The 20780-nt window shown below is 42.2% G+C and overlaps 2 protein-coding genes across 2 annotated transcripts in view; both read right to left on the minus strand.

Annotated features, from left to right (window-relative positions):
* The window catches only part of T265_08122 (hypothetical protein), a gene marked incomplete at both ends in the record, with an annotated part of 88548 nt that extends 86978 nt beyond the window's left edge, over positions 1 to 1570 (minus strand). Inside the window, one exon of the mRNA XM_009173835.1 lies at positions 1537 to 1570. Coding sequence (XP_009172099.1) covers positions 1537 to 1570 — 34 coding nt within the window. The remainder of the gene's footprint in view (positions 1 to 1536) is intronic.
* Positions 1571 to 2194: 624 nt separating this feature from the next.
* Positions 2195 to 20780, minus strand: part of T265_08124 (hypothetical protein) — a gene marked incomplete at both ends in the record, with an annotated part of 24007 nt that continues 5421 nt past the window's right edge. Inside the window, 3 exons of the mRNA XM_009173837.1 lie at positions 2195 to 2730; positions 12396 to 12759; positions 16009 to 16332. Of these exons, the coding sequence (XP_009172101.1) occupies positions 2498 to 2730; positions 12396 to 12759; positions 16009 to 16290 (879 nt within the window). The remainder of the gene's footprint in view (positions 2731 to 12395; positions 12760 to 16008; positions 16333 to 20780) is intronic.

Genomic DNA, 20780 nt, shown 5'->3' on the forward strand with positions numbered 1-20780 from the left:
GTCTTCCAATGGCATATCGTTTGAGATAACATTTGCTTCCCACCATTATCGTGAAATTATACATTAATTGTACTATGGAGTTTTTGGTATTCGCTTGTTTCACTCTATCAAATTGTGGGGTGATGATGGTCGGCAGTAGAATGATGTTAACTGCTTGTGAATTCCTATAACTCCATTAAAAGTGAAATGTCGTTATTTAGTTGCATTATATATTATATTATATTATATTATATTATATTATATTATATTATATTATATTATATTATATTATATCATATTATATTACATTACATTATATTATAATTATATAGTATTATATTATATTATGTTATAGTATGACCAAATCATATCATACATGGTCATATTGTATTATATAAATGTTCTATTATATCATATATTGTATTTTCTTCCTCCACTGAAGTAAGCAACGCCTATTCTACCCCTAAAATTATCAGCGATTGCATTATCTTCAGGTACCAAGCAAACACCTTCATCTTACTCCCAGTCGATTTGCTAGTGACGTCCTGACCAATCACAGGAAGAGAGCCTATCAAGCCTTGCGCATTAACCCTGGCTACTTATTAGTAGTCAGAGAACGAAGTTGGAGGAATTGTGATCCGTTTTAGTATGCTGAGGACGACATGCTGTGTGAAACAAGTTGGGTAACTTTCGTTAAAGCAGCCATACTATCACCCCATAGCGATTATTCTGGCGAGTCAAACCAGAGTCCAGTCCAGTCCAACCAGTCCGACTCGATTCCAACCAAACATGGGAAGCACTGAACTCGAGTTTCGCTCTTATTAAAATTCGCCAGCTGTGCATATCTCTGGCCGTCGTGGGAGCTGAACACGAGGCATTCGACTTACAAGGCGAGCGTGACAACTGAGATCCGCCTAGTTTTATGTCGAATATTTAATTTTCGATGACTAACTGAGATCTGTCTGCACACACACGCACATACACAAGTAACCACGCACTCATTTGAGATTTCGACCACTGAAAACCGTTGTTTGTGTGAGGTCGAAACCTCACATTGATATGTTTTGTTCATCGGTTGTACAAAGGCAATGTGTTGTTTGTCTGTAGAAAAACATGACAAGCAGATGGCTTGCTCAAGCCCAGCCGCCAAAGTGATATGAAATATGCGCTTTTCGGCGTTTTGATTTTGACTGCTTCGTGGCTAATCTGCAAAAAGTAAGGTGACACTTATATATGCGACTCGTGTGGAAACCTGGTCAATATCAAGAATTTAGGCGAAGGAAACATACATCTGATTGGTTTCCAAGATAATACCGGAGATTTTGAAGAGAGTTAAATGAGAAAGACATCTTATGGATACAAATAGCAGAACTAAATCCCTTCCGAGGCCGAGCCAAGTCTTTTCGTTTGAATTCCAACTGCAGCAACTGTTTGTCTTCGACTCCGATTCTATTTACTATGTCCATATACATGCAATGTTGTTCTGCATTTCAGGACTCACTGAATGTAATGAATAACTGAATAAAAATGGGTTGGTTGAGTATTTGCTCGAATTACGGTAAACCGAAGCAATGCACTCAAAGCCCGCCATGGTTATTGAGACGGAATACGCGTAGCCAAAATGGGTTTGCTTTTACTGTTCATGGAAAGATTACAAACGGATCACTGTTTGTGCCCCTTTTTTCTACCTTGTCTAGGACCACGTGTAAGCTGTATAAACTTGAAGTAAGTTAACTCGGCTTCCTCTAGGTGAATAGGGTGGATTGAAAGTACGAACAGCTAGTGAGTAAGAAGTGAACTACAGAGGCTGTCAGATGTGACCTGCAACATCTGGTAGAACCGTGGCTCGATCTGGTGTGCCTTGCCCAGAGAGACGATGCAATTTACAGGGCTTTCATTCAGACTGAAGGATAATGAAACTATTAGGTTTTTAGCTTTTTTAGAGGTACAGTTCTTTCTTTGTCTTGTTGGGTGATGAACCAAACCGAAATTTTCAGGGTTTGTTCCATCTGTGAAGCCGAACTTCCACTCAGAATCCGTTGATTTTTTATCCCATTTGAGTTAATTGGTGCGAGTCACTCCCGTTGGCTTATTTCTGGTATCAAACATTTGTATCGAAAGCACAAAAACAGATTAGCTATACAAGGCTCACAAGGCTGCGAAATCGCAATAGGTTGTAAAATTTTATACAAATTGGTTTGATATCTTGTAGGAACCGCCGCGAGATATGACTGTGCAAAAACCAAATTCTTGGGCTCTGATGTTCGTTCTTCAAATTGGAAACCAAAACTGCCAGTGGAGAAGGTTTCACACTTCGTAATTCATGTTTTCAAATGAAAATTTCTGATAGCACACTGAAGAGTTTGGAAGTGAAAACTGCCGAATTTTATTCAGGAGTGAAACTTCAAGCACAACCCTACTGCTTTGTAAGATAAAATTAAGAAAAATTCATTAGCGACTGTACAAGATTGAACAATTTGATGTAAGCTTTGTTTTAATCAAGCTATTTTTTCAACAGCTAAACAGGTTGTCCCGATTCTTGTTGATTTCGTCCGTTCAGTGTAGGTCGCTTCGCAGGAGTTCGATTGCTTGAGCTGAGACTACTGGAATTCGGAGCCGGAGTACGTGCGGTCTGTCGCTGTTCACGCAACAGCAGTTGCAATTGACCAAAACGAAGTTCCGCGTCGTCACGTGCGTGCTGAGCGGCTAACAGCTTTTGTGCCAGGTCCCGGGTGGCTTTCAAGATTGATTCTGAAATGCCAAAGACAAAAATGTATTTTTTTTAAACTCGAGTCCTGCATTATGCGAGTGGAGGTTCGTTTTACAAGGTGGGGTATTATCTTCATCATGAACATTACCATCTTTGGTAGTAACAATATTGTTGCCTAACTGCCTTATACCCACGAGAAGGAGAGCTCCCTTGCAAGAAAAAAGAGTTAATGGAAGAAATTACCTGTCCCTCTAAATGTCGCTGAGGTAAACATCTTGCTGGAAAGCGGCTCCATTAGTAACCTAGTAACTAGTTTTAACCTCAATCAATGCATAACGGTAGCTAGATACTCCAGGTAAGTCGCAACAGCAAGCTTACCAAAGGGATCAATGATGTTCGATTATCCGTGTGACTTTCAGTCACGTGCAAGCTCAGCCACAACAAGGCGTGAATATCTTAGAGAGCTCAGTTGGGTAGTAGCTCTTTCGTTTTGCTCTTATGCAACAGCTCTTACATTGCTCCTTTGGAATCTTTCGCAAAATGGATTGAAGCAAAAAAACGTTCACTTTGGTTGGTGGCGGTCTTGTAGTCAAGCTATACGTTTTGACCACCATGTATGATGTGCCTGATTTGGTACGATCAGTAATTATTCGCTCAAAACATCCGTGCGTTTGAGACGTACCCCCACCCAAAGGGCATGTTTAAACCACAAATACCCTAGTGATAAAATGTTCGAAAGATACCGACAAGGTGGAAAGATCTGGGAGTTTACACGCAATCTTCCGTTGTGTAAGCGAAGTCATTCTAAACCGGAAATTGGAGATATACTGTACCATCGCTTCACCCTTGTTAGGAATTATCACACTGCGCACCTCACCAATCCCCAGGGCGGTTCAAACTAGCAACGTCCCGGCTAGCAGTTGGGGACCGAAGGGACTGGCTGACTTGCAGTGAGACGGGATATAACGCCATCATTAAAGTCTTGAAAATAACGGCCAAGACTAACAATCAGAGCAGGCTGTCTCCGAGACCACTCTATTGAAACATCGCAAACTGAAGAAGGCGAATGTTGCTCGTGATAGCCCCCCCAGAAATGTCTCTATCTGTTGTAGTTCACCGAACTGCAAGGATACGACAGCCGACGAGAAAATTTACTTTGGTGTTTCAAAACCACAGGTGACATGGAAAATTCTTAGTAGGACTTTATACGTGGAGGGTGAGCAAGATGTCAACAATTTCACAAAAGTAGAATGTGCCGGATAACTTTCATCAGAGTATTCAAAACCTGCGGTCACTTTGCCAACGCACGATTTTGGGCCCTAAATTTGCAGTGATTCAACTGTTCGTTATGTGGTACGATCTGAACGAAAATTCAACGGTCCTATTGAACCGCATCAGTTGTGAAAATTATTCGTAGACGCTGACTACTAGACACGCACAAATAAAGACCAAGACGCAGTTTTCACAAGTCAAAAACACTTCTTCTCCGTCGAGCAGTTTTGAGAGTTTCAAACTCCTTTAAAATCAAGAAAGAACCGTGGTTTTTCCGTAACATACACGGCTGTGCCCGAACACTTGCTAAAATACGACAAATCCCCATCCTGATGGTTGAATCCCTTGAATTCGCGTCTGGAATGCGTGGTCAAAGCAAGTCTGATGAGGAATTTCTTATGTGAAGTTAGAAATACCAGGTGACCAGTATGATTGCACTTCAAGCAAATCGTACGAGTATCCAAAACCTACGATTTTTGCCAACTGTTTGAGTTTGAGTGCGACACCTTCACAACACTGTAGAATATTGCTTGCAACTTTTCCGTGAAGATTCGACGGTCTCCTGTATTCGAAGCTGGGTGTGATTGAATTTCTTCACCCGCAGACTGTTCAATTCAGCTCGGATGACCTGAGAAGGCCCGCATACTCAAACTTATGTGATTGTGTGTGTATGAGTGTGTGTGTGCGTGTGTACATCCGCAAGACGCGAAACATTTGTATGCATGACTCACAGCCGGAGGTCACGTGGCTTAGTCTGATGCACCACCATACAATAGACTCTAATGTATTTCTGTGAGACACTTGAGTTTCACTTGAGTCTATTAGATAAACGGTCAGAGAGGAAAACGAACCGATATTCTGGATTATTGTTCATCAGACTCACATTGTTTCTACTCAAGTTCCCAATGCCCAAAATAACAGTCTAATTTATACTAACTACCATACGTAGGGAGCGCTTGCCACTGTAGTCAGTTTACTAAGAAAAGACCTCCTAGTCTAAAGAAGTCTCAACCAGACCAGAAACTGGAATGAAACCGCGGACACAGAAAGATTCACCCTTTCAATAACACTAGGTCCACAGTTTAACTTTAAGAATGATCTCCCTAGCTAATCGGGGTTTTTCGTCTACTCATTACTATATAGCTGATGTACAGACATGCATTTTTGTTAGAAATGTTGGGAGAATAGAAGTAAAGAGGACACGAAGTGTCTTTAAGGCCAAAACAAATCCGGACAGCATTGTGAATGCAATAGAATTCTGTGATGGATTCCAACATTAGATGTTATTTGGAGTGGTGCGTTTCGCGTTCATGTGAGTTCAGTTCATTACTAAAAATGTCCATTTACTTAGCTAGTTGCCTCACAGTCCATAACTGATTGCTCTCAAAAACACTCAGAAAATAACGGCTAAAAGCGTAACCAAGAATAAATTGCAAGTATTCTAAGAAGATGCCCTGAGAAGTCCGTACCAGTTCTTGTCTACTGGGGGATTTGTGGTGATTGGCTATTTATGTACCTCACTCGCGCGAGACTATCTTTTCGAACCTCCATGACATGTCCAGTAACATCTCAACGGACGTGCACCCACGAGGTCGGAATCAAGTTACTTTGATCGCCACAACAGATGAGGTAAACTCACGTCTTTGCGGTATGAATATCCAAGGTCAACTGGGCGTAGAAATATGGACGGCTAACATATGGCCTTAATTGGTTGGTATTCAACGCATATATAGCCTGTGGGACAGGAACACAGATCTCTTTCACGCTGGTTTGGCGATTTATGATCATCCACATAGCAAGGCTGGTCCGTGCAATTCACTAATCAGTTCGACAGGTTGGTGCAGCCTACTAGGATTTTGTCACACCGGTCATTGGTCACATCATATGGCTTCAGACTAAATCTGGACTGCTAAGTGTCATACCGTGTTAACTAAACACCTCGTGTAAACGTGTCGAAAAGGGGGAGGGGTACTCCTCGTAGATTTGGTTTAGAGGATAGTTGATGGGTAGATCTAAAGTGTAAGAAGACTGGCCACATGGATGTACACAGCAGAACAAGTGGGTGGAATTAGAATGTATCTTCCACAAATTCGAGTTCACAGAGGAGCCTTTGTCTGTCTTAGGCTGTTGTTGCGACAACCCCCGCTTTTACACTGGCCTTCAAAAGGTGTTTGGCTTCAGTCATAGGTTTGGTTTTGACAAACAGACATAAAGGTTGCCAATTTATTTTCGAGGAAGTTTACAGAGTGAGCTTATCTGCTAAGTGATCGATAATTTGGGCGACACTTCCGGTGAGTATCCCAAACACAGCGTTCTTTGCGAAGGGTTGTGCTCAATCCTGGAGTCCCCCACAAGATTCCAATAAGGAATAATCGCTAGTAGGCTGCGAGACTCCGCTGGATGCTTTTCACCCCCAAGGGAAACAACCTACCGTTTACGACAAATACTTTCGTTTGCATATCGATTTGGTTTACACGGGAGAATCAGGTGAATCCCTCGTTCATGATATTCTTCTGTTCAGTTATGCGCATTCAAGCTAAACTATCGCGATTTTAAAAGAGAAGTGCCTGCAGATGTTAGCGAAGCCAGACAACCATCTGAGTTTGTGTTCCACCATAATAAATCAAAACGAAGTCTGACTGTATGTTATGAGAGTAGCTTTGTAGTAGTCTGAGCAATTCAGGTAAATTAGGCGACAGATGAATATGTGAAAGTACAGTTGAAATATCAGTCAGATGTATGTGTGTACGGTGTACGAGCACTCGTCGGTTTGTCACCGATACCTCCTTACAAGTGGGTAAAAGTCGCCTTTTTTGAGTCCTTACTAGTCATTAGGGCATTCACCTTCCAGAGACATCAAGAGAAAGGAGGCTCTTTGTATCCCTTGGGAGTGGTTCAGTTTCTACGGTACTTCACCTTCCAAGCATTGCTGACAAATTGTACTACGATCTTCGGTATAGCTTTCCTTGAAAATGCAACAGAAGCCTGCTTAGACACCAGCCAGCCGAAAACAAGACAGTGACAATTTTTAATGGGCTTATACATAGGGAATCTAGCTACTAACAGCTCTCAATACTTCCAGAGGTCAGGAGACTCTGAAGTATACCGAATTCTCACGCATTTGCAGTCAAAATTCGAACAAATCTCAAAGCCGGAAGGAATTAACATCTTTAACTTAAAGGGTCAAGTCAAAGAGTTTGGAGCTATAGAGGCAGGTGAAATTATCAGGAGTGAGGGCGTAAACTGACATCAAAACATTCGGGAGAAAAATGACCGCAATCGATTTTAAAGGAGCATGAAGTCTGCAAACGCAATGAATATTCCGTTTGGAGTAACTGGTGCTATGGACAAGCAGTTGTGCGTTAAATGAATACCATTTCCTTTCATGTGATAGCTATCAAGTATGATTGTACCTTCTCCCACGCCTAGGTAAGAGTTGCAAAACATTCCATGTTTTCCCAGGATCAGGAATTTTAATTGGACCTCATTTTTCTTCCTTGATTTCCGTTGCTTTGCGTGAATCAGTAGCATTCACCACTATCCAGGGTTGAAAATAAAAATTCCAAGAAGACTGTGAAACCCCGTTTTGTCAGGACGGGCCCAGACATGGAAAAATTACAATTGCAGAGAGTGACGCATCCCCAAGGTCACCATCGGTACGACACGTTCGGAAAGCAGATGCGTTGGCGGAGCCCACCAAACACGGCTTAGCAACATAAGACCAGTGGAGTGGGGCTGACATTATTCACGACCGGAACACCGCCATTGGCTGTACAGAACGAACAAGTCAACGGCCATATTTGGCCATTTAGTCATCCAATATATTTACGCAGCAGCTCTGTGTTTTGTCCCGACAATACAGTCCTCTGTCTTCTCCTTATCGCGTAGTCCGGCAGGCTCAGTGCAGGCGTAACCAATACATGGTCATTCACGACACAACACGTTTCTATGTTACCCTTTTTTGGATGGATTACTGGGGTCTTCCAAATTGTTCTCACCTTAGTACCTCAAAATATCACTCATTTGAGGACATACTAAACTTTGGAACAGATCAATAAAAAATCATTTGAGTCCTCTGTTAGTTTATGGTGAATTGTCAATAAGCACTACTTTCAGATGAATTAAAACAGGCACTATCACTAAGTTATGTTGACAGTATTGATTGGAGTGGCCGATTTTAAACATGCAGTTCACTGTAAAGTGCCTTGTCATTACGGAGCACCAGGTACACCAACAGCCAGGGCGACCAAAGGTGCCATGCCCACAGAATAGGTTGCGATACCAGCAAAAAGCATTATGTAGCTAAACTCGAATATTTTCCACTATATATTCTATTTTTTGGAACTGACTGAAGCTCAGCTTTATGCTGTCTAACATCAGATTTTAGTTGGAATTCAGATTCAAATTGGGGGCTAGACTGTCTCTTTCGAACTGCTGTTGCCACCTGTTGTCATGCTACCTCAAGTGCCGTTTTTATACACTAAATGTTGATGATCAACTCCAGTACGGCAAAATCTCATCGATTTCTATTTCCTTTTAGAATCGGAATGGTCATACCGAAAGCAACTGTTTTGAACTTGTACTGTCGATGTATAAACGGCGATTCAATCTAATCTCGTATTGAGAATTCACTCATAGCTAAGAGATAGTATTTGACTCCTCTCCGGAAGGCTACTGTTCCGAACTACAGTGATATACAGTGAACTATAAGTTTAAACGGTTAAACTTGATCGTGTATACAAGATGTCACTCTATTATATATGCGGAAAGCTCTCCAAAAGCTTCCGTACACAAAGCGGTGTCTGTCAATGGAGCTCACTCTCTTTCCTTTCTCATTTGATTTCTTGATCGATGAGAAAGTGGGGCAACCGATGGAAGGTCTTGAAAACCCCGGTGTTCAAATAGCCCCTAGCGAAAACCTTGTCGATCTGGAATATGCAGATCGCGTCGTTCTCATATTCGAAGAGGAGAAGAAGTTCAAATGTTTTTGGATGAACTGACCAAAGTTATCCGTCCTTTGGTATGCACTTTGTACCCAAAAAATGTAAGGTCATGCTCCTGGACATGCAGTCACTGAGTAGGCCACTTACAACCCGGGATGAGTCACTGGAAGTTGTGGAGCTTTCTTACATATTTTGCAAGTTGTAATAGTTCTGATGTTAGTGTGACAGATGAAGTCAGTGCACCAATCTGCAAGGGTCGGATCGCGCTTGCTAATTTGAGACACCTATGGCGTCAGAATGGTGCATCCCTGAATTTGAAGGGACGTGTGTATCAAGCTACAGTGCGGGCTTTTTTGTTGGTCTTGGCCTGTTCCAGCAACACAAATGAGACATCTCCAGGTCAGTCGTTGTCTCTCCTGTGGGTTGGTGTTGGAGAAACCGTAAAGAAGCACATGGAAAGCAAATTTCCGGTTGTGTAGCAGGAACTTCCATTGAAGTATGTCCGGCACCAAAAGCTGAGTTAGTTAGGTCATGTATTGTGTATGCCTATCCATCGCTTGCCGGAGAGTGTGCTGTTTTCCGTGCCCAATTCAAAGTGTCTCAAGCAGAGAAGTGGTCAACTATTGAGCTGGCGTAGAGGTTTCGATAGATATTATGAAGTGTTCGAGTGCTGTCGGTGCTACACTCCTACCGGGATGGGTAGCGCGTGAACTCCACTGCACGTGGTTGGAGACCCTGGAAGATATGCTGTTTATCGATTTCCATGGTTTTCGTGTTGTCAGTTTTTATCCATATCGCCTGAATGAGTGTCTGAAGGTGTAGGCGTCTCGGAATGATCATTGTAAGCTAGCACTAAGTCCTTTCCCGGTCCGCCTTTGTTCTTTTCTTCACCATAAGAGTTTCAAATAAACCATGGTTTTACGACAGCGAAGCATCAGTGCTGAACACTGATGTCATACCGTCCATCATATATATATATATATATATATATATTACAAAGAACACCCGGATACTTTTTAAAGGAACATCACTTGCAATGTTGGTAAAAGTTCGATCGTTTTGTTCCCTCTTGTGCATTATTAGTTAGGCGTGGTCCGAGGCTTTTCATCAACCCTGTATTTTACTTGAATACCCACTTGGACAAAATCGAATTTACTTACTCATTTGAAAACTGGTCTTGTTGACATGCAAGACCACTTTTCGGTAGCCTTATTAGTCGTGTTGTGTCAAGAAAAATGCGCGGGTATTTTGTACAATACAATAAAATTGTACATTATTCCAATAAAACATGTGACGGTCTTTTGTGCAGCCAATTGGGCTGTAGAAGATCGGAGACGGAAGATTTGGATGGGTCTCCCGTTACCAAAACCTTAATTTGCAAATGATTGTATAATACTGGGACATGTTGTGAGTTGATCAAGAGGTATCAAAAACGCTAATTTTCGCCACTCTGTGTGCCTTCAGTCAGCCGCAATGAGTCATCGTCATCACCACGGCACGAAGCACTTCAGGGTTTAATCTAGGAGACATTATTGCAATCTCTCCAAGCCAGTGTTCCTTCTATGGACGGTTCCTCCTCGGACGGTTACTGCAAACGCCGAACACTTATACGCTCAATTTTAAGAGTCCCACCAACTAATCAAGTCACTTGTCTTTAGGCGCACATATATGAGGTCATTTCGTGCCCGACACCCGTCCTCGAGGAAGAAAACTTTTCCCAAACTTTAGTACCTAAAAAAGCCACCAATAACAGAATCATATCAACTCTTATGCTGAGCAAGAGGTGGTAAATCTTTGATGAACATGACAAACATCCGGATAAAATCGACCAATACACTCCATCGACACTTGGAGAATGCAATGCCAAGTTTGTGCGACATTTTCGAACTAAGTTCGTAAAAAAACCTAACAAGTGCATTTCTACTGTGATTTTTGGCTTAATCAGCCCCTGATCTATCAGGAAATACTTCCTGATGGTGAACAGTTCCTTTACCCGACCTGGTCAGTCACTGATTCTCGCAGAATCTAACGGATATCTTTGGAAAGCAGCTCAGGAAAGCTCTCTTTCTTCTTGAGATCTATGGTACGGTTATGGAGAAATGGAGCAGGAAACCATTTGGTTAGCTTTTTCAGGATATTGGCTGCTCGACCGTCACTCCGTAAAGTAAAACAATAGGCTCGCTGCCACAAAATGAAGGGAAATAAAGGCATCTTCTGTACTTACTAGAAACGTTTACAGACATGCGGAATTCACCTAATCGACTGAGTCTTTTTTATGAAGCAACTCAGTGCATAATGCCCCTAGGGTATATACTTCCCTAGTCTAATGCCTACAGTAGACGGTGATCCGCACTACCCACATGTGAGTCGGTTTGACCTTCAAGAACGCATTTGATTATGTAATCTTCAACCAAAATTCTCACCCAACACAACACCGTTAATCAGTTTCGATTCTCACAGCGTGCTCACCAATGCTACCCAGGACCAACAACATGTTCTTCTATCACAGAAGAAGTTAAGGCATCTCGCCTGAAAACGAAGAACAAACAAGTGTTTCAAGGTTAGGCATTTTTGACATGAGAAAATGTCGGGGGTATGTTGTTCCAGAAAACTAAACCTCTGTTTTCATCCAGGTATTATAAGTTAGGTAGAAAATGCCAGTGAGGAGAAATTATCTTTCACACTCACTAATTGTGACGAATAACTGTGAAAATTGCATTAGAATCAAAAAATGACGTTGGTGATGGGAAATTAACAAAAAAGACAAAAACGCGTTCTTGTGATAACTCGCAATTCATCAAAAGACGATGTTATGCTAAAAGCCTTTGGTATGCTTGAATTTCTGTCTTTTGCTGAATGTTCAGACGGATACGATGATACTTCAAAGAGTGATGTAAATTCACCAACGTAAAAAATCAATAAAACCCATTCTCTGTAACGCGGCCTACTTTAAATGGAAAGACGGCTGTCACGTGATCCCCAGTAGAGGACATTATGGTGCAGCGAAGGATGCTGATCGACCCTGAAATAGTTTTCTTTCTGAGAGTGGCGCTTATCGTTTTAATTCATATTAACCTGTCGCCCAGTTTGCTTAAGTCATCACACTATTTCAGCTGGACTAACCGGCTGGTTTCGATAAAATTGCTTCTGCCTACAGTTGTGTGCACCCAAAGATCTTAGTTACAGAGAGACTGTCTTTTAGTGTGTTTGACTAGCAAGTTGTGGTGTGCCCGTACAAGCGGAGATGTGCATTCCAGGAGGCGGGTATGCCACAACAAACAATACCAGCATTCAAACTCGCTATTTGATCTGCACTTAGTCAGCACTGTGTCAATAAGTTGACCACACCAGCGCATGATGTACAACAGTTCAGTGCTTCATTTCCGGTTGTGATCTGACAACTCATTGTTTAGGTTGTAATGAGGGTACTAAATTCGCCGGTGAGTATCCTGAAAGAAAAATGGACCATGCGCCATGAATAACTAACTCACTGTGAATATAGCCTGAAATACACCATAATCGGTAGACGATGACAAAGCCGGAGACCAAGGCAAATGTTGTTCCAGTGTCGGGTGGACCGGTGATATGTGTCACCCCACACAATTCCAGCTGACGTGCTGATGCCAACTCAACCTGCGGGCGATTCACATTGCTGTGGATGTTGTATATGTTTAGAGACAGACAGATCATGCAGACAACGGAGTCCAGGATTAGGAGAACACTCTTGCAAAACCGTTGAGATCCAAAAGCCCACCATTTGAATGGTTGTTCTATCACAAAGAGTAGCAGTGTGGGCAGACTGATACACAAGAGGGCGAGGGAGGTGTTATGCAAGGCAGTCTGTGTGTGACCTGGCTGCAGGGTATGGTAGAAGAACAGAGGTATCACGTATTACGTTAATCAGTGCAGGTAAACCTTGATGTGAAAAATTAAAATGGGAGTCTGGCAACTTCAAAACATAGTATCTTGGTAAACGTAGCCTGGCTCAAACTAACTGTCCAGGATAGTGCATTTGAGCGGTTTCTTAATGAGTCAAGAGAAAAACATCGACAAGGTGGTAAAATTCACTGACATAGGTGATTAGGTTACTAGGATTGAGCATTCCTGTTAGAGTTGACAGATGTTTTCCCCTCTTTTTTTCCTATTCTGAATATGTGTATGCATGCTATGTGGGTCAAGTAAGGCGCTCTGTAAAATAGTGAATAATAGTCATTTAGATGTAACACCCCCCGGCGTCTAACTGCCCTGCCACCCGGAGGAAGCACGAGGGCCACAATACGCCCAGGTTCCCCGAGCCTAGACAGTATTAGTGGAGATGTAGAGGCTTGGTTCGAACCACCGACCTTCAGGTCACTAAATTGGCGCTTTAAGCACTGAGCCACTCCGGCGCTCTATGACAAAATTACCTTTCCTGAAAAAAATTATGACAGAAAGGCATGTAAAGTCTCGTATCTTGTTGTCTCCCCGAAATGCAGATAAATCCTTAGGGTTGCTGTACTTTGTACTACGATTTGGGCTACAAACTGTCTAAGTAGGTATATACTTAAAACGATTTCGACCACACACACTTTTTCCAGACGCAGTCGAAGTGAGACAACTTGAGTGATAAGGTGCGCTCATAATCTCGCTAGGGGGTACCATGCTTCAATAACGTTGGTAACCTTTCATATCTAGGTTAATCACTTGCACTGGCTGAAAAGAAATTGCTTACTTACGCCCATTAACCTAGACACGGAGGTCATAGCTAAAACAGAGAAGTATTTGTCACTGTACCATCATCACGAACCCAAGTTAGTTCACTTTTACCTCTTTATTCCGGACACGTCTATGGATTATCGGAGTAAAAGTTTTGGTCCTATCCACTTGGCCATATAGGTCATCGAATTCAGCGACGCAGACATTATCTAGTGAGCGAAACTATGCATACGCCTGCGTGAAGATACTTGAAAGCCTTGCCGTGCTTTCATCAGTGGTGGATTTCGGTTGAGTCTCCCATCAACGTCAACTTGATTTATAAGTGGTTGCCGCAGCAAACGCACAATGTGATGGTCACACACAGAGTTGAAAGTCCGGAACTAGGTCTGACTTATGAGTCCCAAAAAGGGCCCCAAAACCAGTGATCGACTGTCGGCATTGTCCATAGACAATATTGAACATTACTCTTTCTTGATGAGGATTGGCTTGAAACTGTCAAACCTAAGCAGTCACAGTCAGATACCCACCAAGTGTAAATAGGACGCAATTCGCCTTCGGAAATTTTGTCACTTACATCTGTCATAGAGAACAAGATGAAAAGTATCGCCAAGTGGACACATTTGCTTAGATAATGCCCACCAACCGAATGGAAGGTGAATACAGTGTGAGCATTCGTAATAATGTGCGCTGCGGAACTGAACAGTCTTGATTTCGAGTCTACTTAAGGAGCTTGAATTGTCGGCACTTCGGTATTTTTGCACACTTAAATAATCAAGTGGAATTGTTAGCGCGTCAATTGGAACGAACAAACAGAATCGCTCCAAGCGAACCTCTTCGAGTCTACTTAAGGAGCTTGAATTGTCGGCACTTCGGTATTTTTGCACACTCAAATGATCAAGTGGAATTGTTAGCGCGTCAATTAGAGCGAACAAACAGAACCGCTCCAAGCGAACCTCCAAAGAACGGATTCTAACTCCCTGGTGCCATAGATTCTTCAGTAACGCTTTGAATCAGAAGTGTCTAATTCACTTTTACCAGTAAGACTAAGGGTCTGGCTGCTTTATTAAAAAATGGGGCCATCATTTCTCGAGTGTGTAAATAAAGCTGTTGGAGCACTCATGCTTTTACCTGAAAATATCCGCAGTCATCAGTTTCCCCCTTGTATGGTGTCCAGGCCGAAAGGCGTACTTGGAACAAGGTGTCGTGGAATAAATTGTCGGGATAATCTTTCATCACACTGAGAAACAAAACAATGATCACTTCTGAATGCCAACCACCAGTCCTTGTTCAGTTCTAAGGATAAACCGTAATCACTGCACTTGATGCTCTCAGAAAGTACTTTGAAGTGACCACAGCTGTTTACGCTTTATGGAAAGCCAAGTCTAGAATGTTATCTAGCAAACTGCTCGTTCGTAACGGCGATCTGTATTCCGAATTACATAACGTGCATGCGTCTCGGCTATTTGTCCAGCGTCCCGCGAACATTTTTTTGAAACATTTGCATTTACCCTTCGAAATACAAAAGTATCCGATCTCTCACGAAATGATCATCCAGAGACTGGCTTCAGTACAGAGAAACCAGCAGACGCGCAGCTGAACAGTCTCCGGGAAATCCAGTTCAACTATATTTGGATCAGCTACAGAAGTTGATGCGGACGATCAACGGACCTTCCAGCGCACACTCAAAGGCATCTCTATAATAATTCACTGTAATACAAGAACAAGCCGCGGAAGACCTCTTGTATACGGTGATTTCGACTAAAACGTAGATTAACCAGTACCAGAAATGCGAACTAGATTTAACTGGCTGACCTAAACGTGATATGTCAACGTAGTCATTAGACAGAGTTAGGTTGGCATTCCGAGCAGTGTTTGGGCTTCTGAATTTCAAAAGAGATGTCTCATGTTCGGAGAGGGGACTAATAGGGATAAAGGTGCTAAGGTTTTTCAATCCCTCAGTCCAGTGGCGAATTTTGTGGTTCCTCCAGGGTATTCTTATCCAAAGGAGAAAAATAAGGCGTTTTTGTGTTGTTCAACTACCAACCTATGAATAATGAATATGAATAATGGCTTTCTGAGACAAGCCGACCATTCCCATCAGAGATGAGACAGCTGTAGTAGGTTTCTCTGCATTCCCACACAGGTTTTCTGTCCAGCCATCCCGTTCAACTTCTGGTTTAGGTAGTTTGGGTGCGTGTTTGCATGTGCGCAAATTGAGATTATTTTGAGCTTTTCCCCAAATGTCTTAAGATGACCCACCTAGTCGGCTGGGTGGTGTACAAAATCTAGCAGGCCCCGTTTGAAAGTGCATTGATATTTGTCATCTGTGACACCAGTTATAACCAATCAGTCATTTTCTGTTCAAAAATCATTCGTGTGCCCTATGAAGAATGTCGAACATGAACTTACAGGAAAACGTAAAGACTCCGTTTCAAGTATCAGACGTATCAACACGAGAATCGCTTCTATTCCTGTCAGGCCCATCACAGCTCTGTAATAGCGCCGCATTTGGAACATAGCATTTAGTCGCTTCCTGAATCGTGGGCACCTGCCAGATTTGTAAGATCGGAGCATTTGTTGGCGTTGCAAAATCAGTGCAGAATCAGGTTCTTCAGTGAAATTGATACCGCTGGTATATCCAGCTGGCTTGAGGTCATGAATTGCTGATTGACGTTCATATTGAGACGCCATGGTCGAAAGATTTTTGGATCAGATCATTTTGTGGGCGTTCGGCTGAAATTGGAAAGGTGAGCAGTAACGCAGTTCCTTTCCGGTGGCACTTTATAAAATTAAACTTAAATTTAAATGATACATAATGGCACACCTAGGCTTTATTGGAAAAATGAACCGATCAGTGTAGCTTACCGAACAGAAGAGATCTGGGATCCTTACAATCGATTATTGTTGTCGTTAGCTGAAAGGGAATTGTCCGTGAACTTCGTTATTTGTTGCACTTATGTGCTATAATCAATACCTTGTTCTCGAAGCTGTTTTGTACGAATTATTTTATTTTCTACTGATCAAAAACAAACTGACAATCCACCGCCTGCCACAAACAGTGATCGTTCAATCAGCGAACGAGTGGGGGAATGCTCAGGGTAACCAATCACATACTGGGATTCAGATGTTATTTTTTTGAACAGACACATGGACGTTAATGAAATTTAACACATAGCTTTTCATTTACTTGAGCAAGCAGTGTTTTTATTGAAGTGGTGAAAGTGGGTCAGAATATAGTCTTTTGCTTTAATATTTTTTCGGTTCCTAGCTCACTATGCTTACATATGAGAAAGAAAGTGTCACTTACCTCATCAGTGTGAAGTGCTCTGGTCTCAGCTTTGTTGCTTATATCAAAAGCTCAAAGACTGATCATCAAATTCATACACATCTTTCACATAAATTGTAAGTTTTCATTTCCTGTCTCGCTAGGTTTTCTGTAGTCACAGTGTGAAAAAAGGTTGCTTCCAAAATTACAACATGTGCTTGAAAAATGAACAATTGGGGCAGTGCATTTGCATATACACGTGGCCAACACCGTGCAAGCAAAGAGTTGGTATAAAACACAAAAATATACTTTGCGTTACACTGGGTCAATGCATCCGGTGTGGCAAGCCGCAACAGGTCCTGACCTAGAAATGCGTTCTTCAGGCATCTACCGATCTCTATCTTGATATCCATTTTCAGACTTGGAACTGATCTTAATTCCATGTATTAATCAGTCTTTGTTACCCGATATGTTTGGCTTATTGGATTTGTTAGCAGAAAAACTGGAAGTAAAAAAAGCTTAGCATTTTTACTTATAATCACACTATTTCTCCGCGCCTCAGGATTAGACTTATTGAACACGAATTTCTGGTGAGGCCTATTAACTCTGGAACAGCTATTGACCTTCGGGTTGATTATGCGCCTTAAGGAAGAACGAAAACTTGCTTTTTGAGTAGTGTATATGCCTGAGAGACAGTTTCCACGAAACATTTATATGTCATAAATACTACCGGGTTGCTTGTCACTGCTTACAAGGATGTCAAATAGGGATGAGTGATTCGTTTAGATGGATCTGCATTACGTTTTTAAAAGGCATTTGCGACAATCCAATTTGGTCCATAACACTGATAACTCGCCTAAATAACTCAGTACTTTAAAGCTCGTCAATCCAAATCTAGTGATCTTCTCACTAAGAAAAGGTGATTGCTCTGGAAAGTCCCTAACAGCAGCAATTCAGTTTATCATCCTTCTTACCCGATCTCTTCCTCTTTAGGTGTCAGTGTGCAAAATTCCTCTTAACTAGATGGTTGTTCATTACTTAGAAGGGTATGGAGCACTGATAGTTTTCTGCGTTATCAAGCCACACATCACATCAAATCGTTCGAGGTGCGTATCCCTGGTTTCGAGCTGAAGCCTCAACGGTACAGTCTGGACTCGTGACGGTTGCTAGTGACATTTCCATTCTGGTACTATTGTAGATCACTTTCAAATGATAACTGCTTTCCGGTCGAACTAAACTCACTGAGTATAAAACAAGGTTGACGGAAGCTCGGGGAGTCCGCCCGCTTAATGATCATGCTCTGTAAAAGAGTGCAGTAAGGAGAGAAAATCTAATTGTACTTCTCCATAACCAGTGAAGTGATGAGTAATCAGGAGTCCAAGTTTGGTTGTTGGGTTTCACTCGGCAATGTCATATATGGACTCTAATCGATTTCGAAAAATGAACATGGCTGCAAGTTTTTTTCAGTTGAAAGCAGGGTCTTCTGTTGGATAAAGACTATCATGGGAAACGGGTATGGGGCTGGCTAGCCGGTCCATTAACAATTAAATAGCCAGCGGCTACTGTTAGTTTCATATATGTTGCCTCATATATTCATTAAAATGAACCCAGATCAGATGATTCACCCAGGGTCCTCTTATCTGTGGTAGGTGAGTCAAATGAATACTGCCGTGGTTATTACAGGAGGGAATAAGTTTGTGGTAGACGAGCTAATTACCCCCCGGATCATTGTAGTCTGATTGCATCTTCCCCTGACATACGGTTCGTTTGGTCCGGCGGTTTGCAAGCTGAAGAGTCGAGTAGGGGTCTTAAAACATGAACCGTTATGACAACTGCTGTCTCTCCTTCTGGCCCGGTTTCGTCGACCACTAGGATTACTACACACACACACATTGTTGTACGTCAAAACTTATTTCCTTCTTTGAAATACTGCCTGCAATGGATGGCTTTCTGCTTAACAACCAATATCAAAGCAAACTCCTAACTAGGTAAGCATCGATTCAAGCTTTCTCACTGATTATCAAAACCACTATCATCAATGCCCAAGGCACCGGTCAGTGTCACACTAATTTTGTTGTATTAGCAGGACTTTTTCTTGGACAAGACCTGACGACTTCTCTGAAATATTTCCGCACATATCTACGCCACCACCGCCAGCAACTAAACTGAGGCATCTCATTTCGCATAGTTTGGCACGCATGGTACAGGTATGCATGAGTCGTACGTGGTTCTGTTCCGTGTGGATGAGTGTCCACCGGAGTGGTTCAGTGTGATGGGCCAATCGGGTAACGGATGCCCGGTCGCCATACTCCGCTAGACTTCCTCTTGGACTGCAACCTTCAAAGGACAACAGTTTACAAATCCTAACAGTTCAGACGACAATCTCTTAGTGTCGGCTTTCAATGTATCCACCGAAGAGCATAACTGGAATCCCTCTGCCTCAGGATTTCTTCGATGCAGACCGATGGTAAAGGTGAAAATGTGAAGTACTCACCTAATGCTTTAGAGTCTAAAGAGAATTTCACTGGCAAGTGAAATCTTTAAATCTTTCAAACTCCTTGCAGAGCCTTCAGAGCACTGGTTTAATGAAACTCNGCATAACTGGAATCCCTCTGCCTCAGGATTTCTTCGATGCAGACCGATGGTAAAGGTGAAAATGTGAAGTACTCACCTAATGCTTTAGAGTCTAAAGAGAATTTCACTGGCAAGTGAAATCTTTAAATCTTTCAAACTCCTTGCAGAGCCTTCAGAGCACTGGTTCAATGAAACTCGCAGGGGAAGATTGAATAGACAGATAAAAAAACAGTCCATGAAGTGTGTCATTCATGCTGGAGGTCATGAGATGGATGTAACAAGATCCGTCGCTCCGATTGTCAAACTTCCACGACTGCGGGCATTGAAATGTTGCCCCCAGGATTAAGAAAATTTGCACTTTAGTGATGGTCGTTGGCTTGTTCGCTGAGCTGGGCAATTTGATTGCAAACGTTTCATCACCAATCGAGGTGCGTTATTGGGGAGCGTACTGGTGCGTAGCGGTGGGTTAGCTACGCACCACTGCGCTCAGCAAACAAGCCAACGGCCACCTACGCTAACTGAGCTACCAATATCTTCCTCTATAGGACACTTTAGTGATACCTTGCAATAAAATTAGCCTAGTAGGTCCATCAAGCCGGCCAAATCGAATCATCTCTAGTCTGATATAAATGTGCTCATTAGCTACAGGATGTTGTAGGTGACGGTGAACAACTCAACTAAGTTTATACACCCCCGATATCGCTACAACATTCTGTTGTTAATTCCTATCAAGAATAAACACAGATTGCGTTGGATTGTATTGAACTAAACATACCTAGTTTTTATACTGACTTGACTGCCGTTTTCTCACTTATGTTTTCTCTAGACCACTGTTTGATATATTCGAAATTAAAGCATGCTGATTTCGTCACGGATGCTCATGACTTTATTCTTCCGGAACTTTGTCAACTTTTGTCAAACGTTAACGTTCCGACTGTTACGCTCACGAATTTCTCAACACAGGCTAAACAGTTCACCGAAATCCTTTTGCGCACTTCTCATCAACCCGTCAGTAGCTCAGAGGAATAATTCCATAAAATGAGTGAGAACTCCATCTGAGAAGTGGTCACTCGAAGAGTCAGTTAGTAGATGAACATGTGATGTGGCATCTGTGATTCAAAGATGAGTGGCGCTATGTGCTACCGAAGTGGGATTTAATCACACTGCTGATCAGTCAATCGCGGTTGAACAGTTGTGTTCAGACTACACTCATTTGCAAATAAATTTGGTTTTTACGAGAGACTCAAGCGAATTTCTCGTTTATGATATCCTACAACTGAATGTGCTGCACACAGGCTGCCTCATGATTCAATTGGCACGATATTTGAGATATCGCAGTATA

Source organism: Opisthorchis viverrini, assembly GCF_000715545.1.
Source record: "Opisthorchis viverrini unplaced genomic scaffold opera_v5_203, whole genome shotgun sequence".
NCBI lineage: Eukaryota > Metazoa > Platyhelminthes > Trematoda > Opisthorchiida > Opisthorchiidae > Opisthorchis > Opisthorchis viverrini.